Raw genomic sequence first — 13,389 nt, forward strand, 5'->3', positions numbered from 1 at the left:
GTGTTCAATAAACACTTCCCAGATGAATGAATGGGAATGGGAAGTAGTGGATAATTGGAAATAGCATTTTTTTAAATGTTTATTTTTGAGAGAGAGAGAGAGAGAGACAGACAGACAGAAATAAAGCATGAACGGGGGTAGGGAGGCAGAGAAAGGAAGACACAGAATCTGAAGCAGACTCCAGGCTCTGAGCTGTTAGCACAGAGCCCGACGCAGGGCTCAAACCCATGGATTGCAAGATCATGACCTGAGCTGAAGTCAGATGCTTAATCTATTGAGCCACCCAGGCGCCCCGGAAATAGCATATTTTACGTAACTATGGGCTAGGCATTTTTGTAAATGTTTTTCACTTAATCTTGGCACCAACTTTATGAATTCTTGCACTTGCAATACAGAAAAAAGCTTTTTAAAAAAAGAAGCTAAAGCACAAAAAGGTTTTCACTGAAGGTCTTGCCACAACCCCACCAGTATCAAAACTCAGGTCTCTGACCCTAAACCCGTCCCCTGTCTGCCGCACCACACCGTGTCTCCTGAGAGGTCATAAGTATTTTAGTGGCTTCCAAAGGCCACAACATTTGTGACAAGGGTTTGGTGTGTGGCCTCACAACACAAGGATCTCTGAGTTGAAAATTGTGAAATATCAGTAGCCCCTATTATCTGTGGTTTCGCGTCCTGTGATTTCGGTTACCCACAGTCAACCCAGGTCCAGAAGCAGATGATTGTCTTTCTGACATGTCATCTGAAGGTCAGTTGTAGCCCAACACTGTGTTACAACGTCCACACAATTCACCTTGCTTCACCTCATGTAGACATTTGTCATCTCACAGCATCACAAGAAGAAGTGTGAGTACATACAGTAAGACACTTAGAGAGGCCACATTCACATAACTTGTAGTACAGTATGCAGTACAATGCTTCTATGTTATTATGTTCTATAATAGATAATAGATAATATAATGATGGTTTTATGTCCTGTTCATCTCTTACTAAGCCTAATTTATCGGGTAGACTTTATCGTAGGTATGTATGTATAGGAAAAAGCATGGTGCATGTAGGGTTCCGTTTTGTCCTTGGTTTCAGGCATCCGCTGGGCATCTTGGAATGTACCCCCTCAGAAGAAGGGGGACTATTGGAACTCATTTACTTTCTGATTCAACTGAAGATATAAGACATGTAAACAACAAAAGTTGAAACCAGAAATACTTTGGCATTTGAGAATGTCCTTGACATGTTACCGTTAATGAGCTAGTAGAAGCAGCAGACTGGCAAGGAGCCGAGTGTAATACCATATGATGAGTGCCAGTAGAGCGTGTGGAATGATCTGGAGAGGTGCATCACCCAAACTAGGCTAGCTAACGTTTGAAGGAAGAGTGTTTGATGCCGGCGTGTTGCTGCTGAGCCTACACAGCTTCAGTGTGGGTGGCCCTGAGCTGCATCCCAGATCCCATCTGTACATAAACCCTGGGTCCACACCAGCAGCCTGCTCTGCATTCCCAGGCAAGGCAGCCATGTCAGGTTCTGGTGAGACCAGTGAAGCCAGAAATAGGGAGCAGGGGGCAAGGGAAAGAGCAACCTCAGGGACGGATCCCAGCACAGCAGGCCAGAGCTGGACATGAGGATGTGCTGGCGAGTGCTGTCCCAGTATGTCCATGCAATGCAAGCTGCCACGGTTTATGTAAGAGAGGCCCCTCTACTACTGTGTAAAACATCAGCCAGAAAGTCCAGAAGCTTTCGTAAGTTAATATAGGTCTATAGTGTGAGTGATACCCCATTGTATGTGGCACATTCTAAATACCCTTATATGGTGGTTCCAGGAACAGTGATCTTTTTGCTCTTCCTTAAATACAATGACCATACCTCAGGGCCTTTGCACTTGCTTTCCCTCTTCCTGGGATGCTCTTCTCATAGATGACTCACTTCTGCATTTCCTTCATATCACTGCTCATATGTCCCTTCATAGGAAAGGCCTTTTCCTGACCACTCAATATAAAATAGCAGACTGTAGTCCCTACCTCTATCATCCCTCTTACTCTGCTTTATTTTTGTCCCTAGTCCATATCTCTACCTAACATTTTTTCTTTGTTTACTGTCACTTTCTGTAAGATTCATTAAGGACAGACGTTTATTTTGTCCCCTGAAGTATCTCCAGTGTCTAGAAAATAACCTAGCATTTAGTAAGTACTAAAAAATTATTTAAGTGGGTAAATATTATCTTTGCATACAACATAATGCCCTATTACAAGTATATAGCATGTGATAGATGTTATTATTGAATAAACAAAGTTTTGAGCTGATTTTGTTTGTTAGAATAATAGGATCTTGGGGGCTACTCCCGCCTCCCACCCAGGGCAGTAATCTCTCCCTCTCCCACATGCTGACCCTCAGACTTCACCGGGACACTGTAAAGAGCAGCTCAACTTATTCACAAAGTGATCGTTGTACTGCACCCAGATCAACTGTCCTCAGAACTCCCCTGAGCGTTCTTGAGCCTGTCCCATAAAATGTCAGCTCCCTCATTGTTGGGAGCCTGAGTGTCTCACACACCAGCGCAGTGGGTGCCTCACACAAAGCTGTTGAAGGAATGAATAAATTCATACACTTGGGCGGGGGGGGGGGGGGGAAGCTTTTAATTTCCTCATTTCAATTTTCTTTGAAATGGATGCTAATTCAGATGCAGAAAAAATTTCCTAATCTCAATTTCCTTTGAAATGGGTGCTAATACAGAGGCAGCGGTCATAAGAAGTAAATGTTTTTACATTAGTTTGTGTGTATGTGGCGTTTCATGACCTTACATGTGTCATGCCAAGCACTGTGGGACTCGGAGTGCCCAGAGGGGACGCAGGTGTCCCAGGAAGGAAACCCAGCGTCTGGTGTTGGGAAGGGACACAGGCTGCATGCAGAACCCAGTGCTTGGGCCTGTGGGTCCTTCAACCCGCATTCATCCCCATCTGCAAGGCATCAGCCTGGAAAACACATATTACCATTATTACCCTGTTTCTGAACTCCTCCCGTGGCTTTCCATTATCTACTGCAGGATAAAATCCAAACTTAGCTGAGCGTACAACCTTTCTCAGTCCAGCGTCTGCTTACCTTACACCCTCATCGTCTGCGGTCCTTCCTTCCCATCCTAAGGGCTGGCCCCTGGAAACCTCTTTCCCTGCAAACCCCCAGGGCACCTGCCTTGGTGTTTGTTCCTCCCCAACCCTCGCAATTGCTGGTGCCGACTTGTGTCAGGAAGCCAAGAGGCTCTCTTCTTTGTTCATAATGCCTCTAAAACTCCACCCTTTGAGGTAGCATGGTTCACTTCGAATTGCCATTGAACACGCCTCATCTCTAACACCTCTCCCTAGCATTTTGAGATACAGCGGTGTTTTCCTCATCCGCATATGGGGCCCAGTAATGAAAAAGGAGTAATGGTCTCCATGTGTGTGTCTTCTATGCTCCAGGCACTATATCAGCAGCCTTCATACCTTCTCCCAGATCTCCAGAGAAACCTTGCAGGATTGGTGGTAGGAATGAAGCAGCTCAGCCAGAACCCCGATCTAGTAAATGTCGGCCACACAGCAAGCCCAGGTCTGCGCATAAGCAAACTCCATGTCCATTCCTCTGGAGCATGCTCCTCCGGAAATGGCATCCTTACAATATGGAATCATGTTTCTTATATTCTTTTCTGTGTCTCTAAAAATGTACCCAGTGTTAAAAGTATGAGAAAATGTTTATTTGCTGTATGTAGATTCTAATACACACACACACACACACACACACACACACACACACACACACACACACGTGGTTGGTGACAGACCCTGTAACTCTTAAAAAGCTGAGTGCTGGATTTGGTCATTCAGCTCTGGTCCACTTAGGACTCAGCTGTAGGAACAAATAAGTTTTGTGGCGGTAGGGCATAATCTGTTTTTCTCCACCAGACAAGCCCCAGATTTACTTGGCATTTTCATCTGGCTTTAGAGGCTCATCATGAACTGATTGATAATATTTAATTTTATTCTAAATGTGAAGAAAATAGCAGCCCCTCGTGCATCACTTCATGGAAATAGAATAGTAAAAGCCCCCATCCATTCCCCTGGTGATATCAAAGTAGGTTGAACAGCTACTAAAATTGGCTGGAAGCTTTAATAGTGCTTATTTTAAGCAGAAGAACATTTCTCATGCATTAATGGAATCATTTATGATTTCCAGATGTTGAGGTTTTTTCCATTTAATATATTTGCTAAAATATATTTCCAGTTATTCTCCAACGAAAATCTCTTGTACAGTTATGTGCTGCTTGAGAAAGGTATTTGTGAGCAAACACTGGTTTATAATCTTATGAGAGAAGGAAAAGTGACAATGGTTGGGTTTACAAGATGCCAAGAAAAGCAAAATAAAAAAGAATTAATTTCAGTGCAAATTTTGTCACCATAAAGTCACTTGGCTAAAGCAGCAGCCTTTGGCAGAGGGTTTTCCCGTCCCCCAGATAGCCCATTCCGGTATAGGTGCCCCAGTGAGGGAAACCAAGTGGTGTCGAGTATTCAATATTCAGACTAGATGAATAGTAGGAAAACAAGTGACAGTTGGATATTTGTAAGATATAAATTATGCATTGCTGACTTGCCAGTTCTTGGCTTTTTACTTTAAAAAAAAAAAAAAAAGCTCTCCCTGTGTCATTTTGGCTCGTTTCCAGAGTCCATATTCCTTACTGCTAGCCCAGATGAGCTGCCAAGCCCCTGTGCTGTTTGAATTTGCGCAACAATGCTTTAATACCCAGAGCCTCCTCCATAAATAGTCTGTCCTCCGCGTACTCGGGGCAGAAACAACCACAGGAAATCTGGGAATGTGCAGCTAGCCCTGCTTAATTGATCTAAGCCTGCAGGGCCAGCAGGAGGCCACTCGCGCACGCAGCCTCTGCTCCTGGCCTCGCAGGACTGTAGAAGTCTGCACACGGGAGACACCATGTTGCTTCTACAGCCTTAGCAACGGCAGGAGCAGGATTGTTGTTGTTTACGGTCTGCAGGGCCGTACTCCTTTAAGGAAACACAAACTCCTTTCCCTGGTTTCTGGCCTCAATCAGTAACCGTCAAGACTGTCAGCTGCCTGCGGTTATCTGGAGGGGCTGCAGCTCCTGGAAATCCTGTCTTCCTCCAGCAGAAAAGTTAAAGGAGCCTAGATGGACGGTCGCTACTTGCATGCAGGTGGCCAGCTAGTATCCAGGGAGCATCAAGCTATGACTTTGATTTCCGTGCTGGGTACACCCACGGCCGTAGCTTGGGAGGTTTCATCCAGAAGGAGTGGAACTGCTGCAGACATTTTGGGGGTTTGGTGAGCAGTGAGACACTCGGGGACGGTGTGCTGTTGTTGCAGAACTCCACAATGAAGATTCAGGAGCACCCCGGCATACCCGACACCAAACTGCAGAGGACCCAAGATGCCGAGGAGCAGCAGGAGAGCTTTGTCTCCGAAGTGCCTGAGCTGGACCTGACCGCATTGTGTGACGAGAAGAGCTGGGAAGGTAGGGCCAGCCGCTCTTCGGATGCTTTACTATTGGCAGAGCATATATAAAGTAGCATGAACAAGGGGGTTGTAACCACATGGATGTATGAAAGCGATGGGTGTCGAGTAACTGCGTTTCTAAATGACTGAAAATCCTTTCTTTGGCACAGGAACGTGTCATGTTAAATGTTGCCAGGAGGAATTGCAATCTAAGAAAGAAAATGTGCTTGCCCTCTATCAGAGCGGCACCTTGCAGCCTTTTTTATTTCTTAACTCACCGTGAGTGCTGATGCATGTGTTTTCCCTGTAGTAGTACTGAGCACGGGACTAAGGGACGGGTACACATTTAGGACTTCATCTGGGCACTCCACTTCTCTTCCCGCTGCTCCACACCCACCGTCTACCTCCTTCATTAAATCTCCTTTCCATTTTTTCAAGAAAGATGCTGTAGTTTGTCTTGCTTCTGTGATTGTTCTTATGGATACAATGTTTTTTAAGCCAGGTTAGCCAACCTAAGGGGTTTGCTCATCCAAAAGAACAATGAATAAAAAGTGCGTCTGCTTGGAAGCCTGTAATACAGTGTGTTAGATTGGTTTTTCTAGAGATTTTGGCAAAATGTTAGAAATTTACTTGTGAGGAAGAAGAGAGTATTCTCATCATGTCCAAACTGTATTTCAAGAAGGCTCTGGCTGCTCTTCTTTCATTATCCACGTGCCTGCCTCCAGATAGCGTGTATCCAAAATGCACGCCCAGCCACCTCTGTGCAGTGTGTGTGGAGGCTACAAAGAAGGAGAGATTGCGGGCCTGGTTTCAGAACAGCCGCAGAGAGAATCACAGCTACAAGAAATCACTCCTTTTCCAAAGCGCCTGATTTCCTTGTCTTCTCTCCTACCCCTTTTTAAACCAAAAAGTATTCATTATGTTAATGAGCTTAGATGAATGACCAAAAGATGATCTAAACAGACCCCAAGGTGAAAAATAACAATCCCCTTATGCTCCTTGCATCCACGAATTGGTGAAGCGAAAACAGTTTTTATTCTAGTCCTCCCTTTTTGCAATCTAAGAAACAGGTCCCCGCCCTTCACCCTGTAATTAGGCCGTGGGTCTGGGGTTTTCTCCGTTCTTCCCAGCTCACGACACAGTCACTGGACAAAATTGCAGGGTGTTTTGTTATGTTTTGTTTTTAATTTAAGTGATACATTCCTGGGTAGTATTTTCTTCTTCTTCTTTTGTTTTCTGTACTTTAGAATAATGAGGTGTGTTTTAAATTCATACATTAAAAACAACCCCCTCTCCTTCAGAGAAAAGTCCCACAGTAGCCACTGCTACCCAATGAGAGGAAAAAAAAGCAGTGGCCAAAACAAATGCTGTATTTGGATTTCAATAATACGGTCTCCTCACATCAGAAACATAAAACTTTAGACAAAAAAAAAAAAAAACCTAGGATTTGGGAGCAGAATTCAAATTAGCCACATGATCTTGGTATATTAAGTAAAGAGACTGGTAGATTTCTTCCTCCTCCTGAAATGGACTCGGTTTGATTATTCTTACCATGATCAATCATCAATTTGTGATCTCTTCCAGAATATTTTAAGAAACCAGTATATGGAAACCAATCTGACAATAAACTATTATTAAAAAAAAAACAGTATGAAAATCCCCTCTAGTATGGTTGAAAGCTAACTTAGTTTTCCTTAAAACTGTTTTATTATTTAATGTAAAGAATTATCTTCTAGATAGCTAGTAACAACATGAAAGAATCAACATTTTATGTTGTATTAGGAAACTAGATGTAATTTTTAAGAACTTATTGGAGAAAAAATACAATAGGCTTGGAAATGCTAATTGTGTTATCTGTATAATTAATGAAAGGACTTGTTTTAACTTCTTTGTCAATTACTGTGTTAGTGACTAAACTTGCATATCTTGAAAATCTACGTGGATTCATTTCAAGGCTGTTTTTATCATTTGGTTACTATTTTCAGTGGCCATTTCTAATTGTATATTTTAAATTTTCCAGTTACATTAATATAGTCAAGTATAGTCAAAATATAGGAACAGTTGTGGAAAGGATGGTTGAGAACCTTAAGTCCAGGAACGGAAGTATTACCTTTTTATATTTATATATATAAATAATCATATATAAATGTTCTTTTAAAAAAATAGAATTGCTGAGGGTTTAAACCTCAATCCTCCACAAACAGTACCCCCAAATCAACATGAATTAGCTGATTAGGAACATTCTAATTATGCAACCTTGAAAGGCCTCCCCCCACCCACCCTTTTTAAAAGTAGGCTTCATGCCAAGCGTGGCATCCAATGTGGGGCTTGAAGTTACAACCCAGAGGTCAAGACCTGAGCTGAGATTCAGTCAGATCCAGTCGGACATTCAACTGACTGAGCCTGACACTCAACTGACTGAACATTTAGAAGAATGAGTGTGTGTGTGTGTGTGTGTGTGTGTGTGTGTGTGTGTGTGTGTGGCTTCAGTAAGAAACAAACAAAATGGTAGCTTTGCAGTATGGAGTCCTCTTCGCTGTGAACTGTGAATGTAGGGGCACCTGGCTGGCTCAGTCAATTGAGTGTCCGACTTTGGCTCAGGTCATCATCTCGTGGTTCATGAGTTAAAGCCCCACATTGGGCTCCATGCTGATGGCTTAGAGCCTGGATCTCCTTCGGATTCTGTGTCTCCCTCTCTCTTTCTGACCCTTCTCAGCTCATGCTCTGTTTCTCTCTGTCTCAATAATAAATTTTTAAAAATTAAAATATTTTTTAAAACTGTGAATGTGTAACCAGTGTGGTAAAATGTATAAATGGAAGTAATAGTTATGACAACCCTCTAAGCCAGCATCCAGTTGTAAGTCCCCAAGCCACCATGCAGTGTAGCCTCCTCCTTTCAGCTTGCTGGTCTGTTCCCCGTCCTCACACCTTAGTTCATGCCCTCTTACTCGTGTGGAGTCACAGAACCCCAGGTGAGACAGTGCGCGCTGGGGGCCTGCTGGCACCAGCCCCGGGAGCATATGCTGCCATATGGCAGTGCGGCCCTCTGGCTTCAGGGGCATGTTCTATCAGGGAAACAAAAAAGGAAATGAAACTAATACAGATTCCACAGCCTAGAATCAGAGTCTAATCGTGCTTGTTGGCAGAGAAGTAATTTATGCTTTTTCTTTTCTTTTTTCTCTATATATAGCTATGTATCAGGGCACATTTTTTATCTATTCATATGGCATTATTATTTTTTCCACTCCCCAAAATTAAATGAATATACAAATCAAATGTACTATTATTTGTTATTTAAAGTCCTTCAGCAGTGCCTGAGTGGCTCAGTCATTTGAGCGTCCAACTAGATCTCAGCTCAGGTCTTGATCTCAGGGTTGTAAGTTCAAGCCCCACATTGGATGCCATGCTTGGCATGAAGCCTACTTTTAAAAAGGTGGAGGGGAAGCCCTTCAGAGTTGCATAATTAGAATGTTTCTAATCAGCCAATTCATGTTGGTTTGGGGGTACCGTTTGTGAAGGATTGAGGAATTCTATTAACTTTGTCATGGTGAAATTGTTTTAAAACAACATTTTTAAAGGGCATAAAATACTTCATATTTCCTATTTGTCACTACTTATCAAAAATAACTTTGGAAAGGAAATGCTCTGAAAGAATAATAAAGAAGTAAGGGATCTTAAAGATCTTTTGGCTGAAATCCCCCATTATACAGATAAGAAAACTGAGGTCAAAAGAAGCAAAATGATGGTTCCAGATAACAAATCTCTTGACTTCCTCTCTGAGGACTCTTTCTCAGAAATTCCAGTTAGGTATCCTGGCAGGCAGAAGTCCATAGTGACTAAGAGCCAGGCACACCGTGGGTTCAATCCTGGCTCTGCTGCTTTATCAGCTTTGTGGACAAGTTAATAAATGTGTTACAGTTTCAGCCTCAACTTCTCCATTTTTAAATAGGTATAACATCAGATGATAATGAATAACAGGCAGAGTAGTATTAACTTAGTAAATTCGTTGCAAGGATTAAAGGATCTAATATATGCAAGGTGCTTGACATAGTACAGGCACTTAACAGGCACTATGTGAGTGTTAGTTGATGTTATTGCTATCTTCCATAAATGTTTCCAAGTATGGTTTCAAGGAAAACCAGGCTGAGTTTGCCTTCTTTGAAACCAGAGCCCAGTTCTACCTAATGATAGTGAGTGGCTCTGAACACAGAAAAGGAGCCTATAATTACCGGATCGTCCATCAAGGACAAATACCAAACCACCCTCCGTGTGTGTGTGTGTGTGTGTGTGTGTGTGTGTGTGTGTGTGTGAGACAGACAGACAGACAGAGAGGGAGAGACAGAGAGAGACTGACTCTGGATTAGGGAAATGTTACATTGAAAAGGCGTTGGCTGGGCTGGTAACAGGACTCCGGTGCCCTGTCATATGTGGAAGGACTAGGAGACAGGTAGCAAAGTGAACTAGTATCTGATTAAGCAACAGTACTTCAGTGTGCAGATACATGGATCAAAGTTGGGACAAGTGAGAGTATTCTCATTAGGAAAGTCCTCAGCTCTAGCCTGTACCTTATATTTTATTAATGACTTAAATGGAACAATTGGGAGCCTACTTACTAAATTTGCAAATAGAGACAAAGCAAATATATAAAAATTAAGGATGAACTTTGAATTGGCAAAGCTGACTACTAAGGCTCCTTGTAACCCAAATTATTTGAACAATCTGTGAGGACTACCATTGCTGTAAGGTTAAGTTCTGGAACACTGAGGAAGTTGTTATAATAGGATTTCCCCGATAAACACCCTCTACATCTTCCTGTGTCTGGGATGTACACAGACCTCCCCACACCACTCAGCAGCCACCTTGAAAGGCGGTGTGACATCGTGCCAGGAAGCAATGACTCTAAGCAGCACAGAGCTGGAAATGAGATGTGGAAAACATTAGCCCCCTTAATTCTGGCAGATTTCTTAAATAAATCATCTTAGTAGCCACTTGTCTTTTGTAGAGCAAATTGCCCCAGCTGGCTAAGCAGAGAGTAGCTATATCTCAATGACCACATTAATGTTACTCAGAACTGTATTTCTTCTTCCTGCAGTGAATTTCCTTTATTTCCGTGGGTCTGTACTGAGACTCCCCCAGGACCTATTCTTTTTATTATTACTTTGATAGCTTTTATCTCTGTTAGTTCTGACATGCTGTAATGTCAGCTGTCCTGGTGGATTAATTTTTCATAGAGAGACATGCCGTAGCTATGGTCAGAGTTCTTTGTGACAAGGCACATAGCTAAAATCACATACCTAAGGAATTCTGGTCTAGATATAAACATGCATTTCTTTTATATGGTTTTATATGGTTCTTTAAGATGAAAATCTAATTTGAAGTATTGAATCTTTTCTGTTTTCCCTTTGGATAATTTTCTTACAATATCTTCACCCATTTCATTGCTCTTGAATTACTGCTAAAAATGTAAGTCATTTCCCAAACTAGGAACAGAGAATGGCCAATGAATATATGCTCAAAACAATCTCTAGGCAGGCAGTGCGTTTGGACACACTGTCATTTACTACAGATTTTTAGATCATTTTAAACTAAAACTGAGGAATAGTTGGATTTATTTATTGATTTAGTTATATCAAACTATATGTTATGTGTATAAATTATAAGACTGTATAGAATAAAAGGAAATAATGAGATCTTGCTATTTTCAACAACATGGATGGATCTAGAGGGTATAATGCTAAATGAAATAAGTCAGAGAAAGAAAGATCATATGATGTCACTCATGTAGAATTTAAGAAACAAAACAAATGATCAAAGAAAAAAAGAGGCAAACAAAAAACTTACATACAAACTGGTGGTTGCCAGAGGAGAGGTGAGTGGAGAAATAGGTGTTAAATAGATAAGATTAAAGTATACTTACCTTGATGAGCACTGACTAATGCATGGAATTGTTGAATGTTATACACCTGAAACTAAGATAACACTGTATGTTAATTATACTTCAATTAAAAAAGTAAATGAAGGAATGACATATGGCCCTTTGTAGGAAAGTGGATGGACCTTGAGGATGTCATGCTGAGTGAAGTAAGCCAGGCAGAGAAGGACAGAAACCATATGTTTGCACTCATAGGTCTAGCAGGAAAACAAGAGAGACCTAATGGAGAACCAAGGGGAGCGGAGGAGGGAGAGAGAGTTGGGGAGAGAGAGGGATGCAAAACTTGAGAGACTATTGAATGCTGAGAATGAACTGAGGGTGGAAGGGGAAGGGGGAGGGGGGAAAAGAGGTGGTGGTGATGGTGGAGGGCACTTAAGGGGAAGAGCACTGGGTGTTGTATGGAAAACAATTTGACAATAAAATATTATGGAGGAAAAAAAAAAGTAAATGAAAACCCAAAGAGAGAGAGAAGAGAGAAATGCAAGCATTTCATTTTGCCTGGGTGAGACGCTTCACTTTTGTTCTACATGCATACTAATGATACAACATAAACTTTTATTTTTAAGGTTGAAATTCATAGTGGTTTTACATTTCTCATTTTTTAGTGAATTCATTTATGCTGTCTATCCTTGAGGAGAAAATGTCACCCATAAGCTAGAATTGCTTCAGCTGTGTATTTCCTGTATACCTCTGGCATTGTTAGGAAAAGGACACGTTGGGACGTCTTATCAGGGAAGTGAGTGGTCAGGAATGGAGCTGTGTGAACAAGAAGGAAATCTGATGAATGGCCCCGCGTTACCCACAAAGCATAACTTCATTCCATGATTAGTGTTTTATAGTTAATTCAGGATCACAATATATTTTTTGCCTGGAGACATGTTTGGATAATGGTCACAGACACACACTCTTGTACACAGTTGAAAACTGAGAGATGAGTTAGTTTCTAAAGAGACATTCTGCCAGGGTCAGAGAAATTCAAGGATTTCAGGATCTAAGATGACACCTTAGTAACTAAATTGTGATGAGTAGAAATGCCAACTGGCCGGCGTACCCATATGCCAGTGTCAACATGAGCCTTGGCTTTGCCGGTGCCCTCTGTCCCCCACACGCCACCTTGGCCTCCCCCTGCGTGTTTTGCTCCTTTGCCACTCCAGGGTAAGGTTACTGCCTGCTGTACCACTGTGTGAGCCATCGTAACCCTTTCCCTGCCTGCCTTCTCTGATTCTACTTCTTACAGAAAATTGCTGCTGTCTTCTGGAAATATCATGAAATAAGAGATACAGTCTAGCCAGCTTAATAATTCCATTTTCTGCAACTTACTCCATTTTTATTATTCCTCTAGGGGTTACTTTCCACTTACCCTCTCCTTTCCTCACCCCTCAATCCATTTTCTGTCCTTTTACACCCGCAGTTTGGAGCTGCTTGTATCTGAGCCCTGACACCTAGGAGAAGCCCGCTGCTAGATTTAGTGCGTATGAGGGGCACTCCTGGCTCCTCCAGCTTCAGTCAAGTACATCTCCAGCCTGTTCCCTGCCACTTCTGGAGATGAATGGACAAAAATCTGTCTTCAACATTACTGTCATGTTAAAAAATAATTTGTATAGCCATCTGAGTTCCCAGATAGCTACATTCTCTTTAAATGTTGAGACCCTATCGACCTCATTCCATGTGAGGTTAATTTTTTTAAGTGATGTGCTTCCCTGTCTTGCTGGGAGGTCTTCAAAAATGTCAGTCATCCTTGTTATTACAGCGTTTGGCAGTACTAAACTGAAGTACTCTGCTTCAAGTCAGGAGATCGAGTTTTAGTCCCAATTCTTGTCACTCATTAGGTATTTGCTCTTAAATTCATTGGGTTGCACTTTCCTTATCTATTCTCTGTTGGACTGAATCTGTGGTTCTCAAACCTGAATGCATTTAGGATCTCTTGGGCAGCTTTGAAAGAATATGTGTGTGCATGTGTGTGTGTGCTG

General features: G+C 42.1%; 1 protein-coding gene across 2 annotated transcripts in view; it reads left to right on the forward strand.

The window, feature by feature from the left end:
- FAM13A (family with sequence similarity 13 member A) overlaps positions 1-13,389 on the forward strand; it is a 313,453-nt gene that overhangs the window by 273,573 nt on the left and 26,491 nt on the right. For both annotated transcript variants that reach the window (XM_029943172.1, XM_029943165.1), the window contains one exon: positions 5,359-5,506. In XM_029943172.1, the coding sequence (XP_029799032.1) occupies positions 5,359-5,506 (148 nt within the window). The remainder of the gene's footprint in view (positions 1-5,358; positions 5,507-13,389) is intronic.

Source organism: Suricata suricatta, chromosome 1 (genome assembly GCF_006229205.1).
Source record: "Suricata suricatta isolate VVHF042 chromosome 1, meerkat_22Aug2017_6uvM2_HiC, whole genome shotgun sequence".
Taxonomy (NCBI): domain Eukaryota; kingdom Metazoa; phylum Chordata; class Mammalia; order Carnivora; family Herpestidae; genus Suricata; species Suricata suricatta.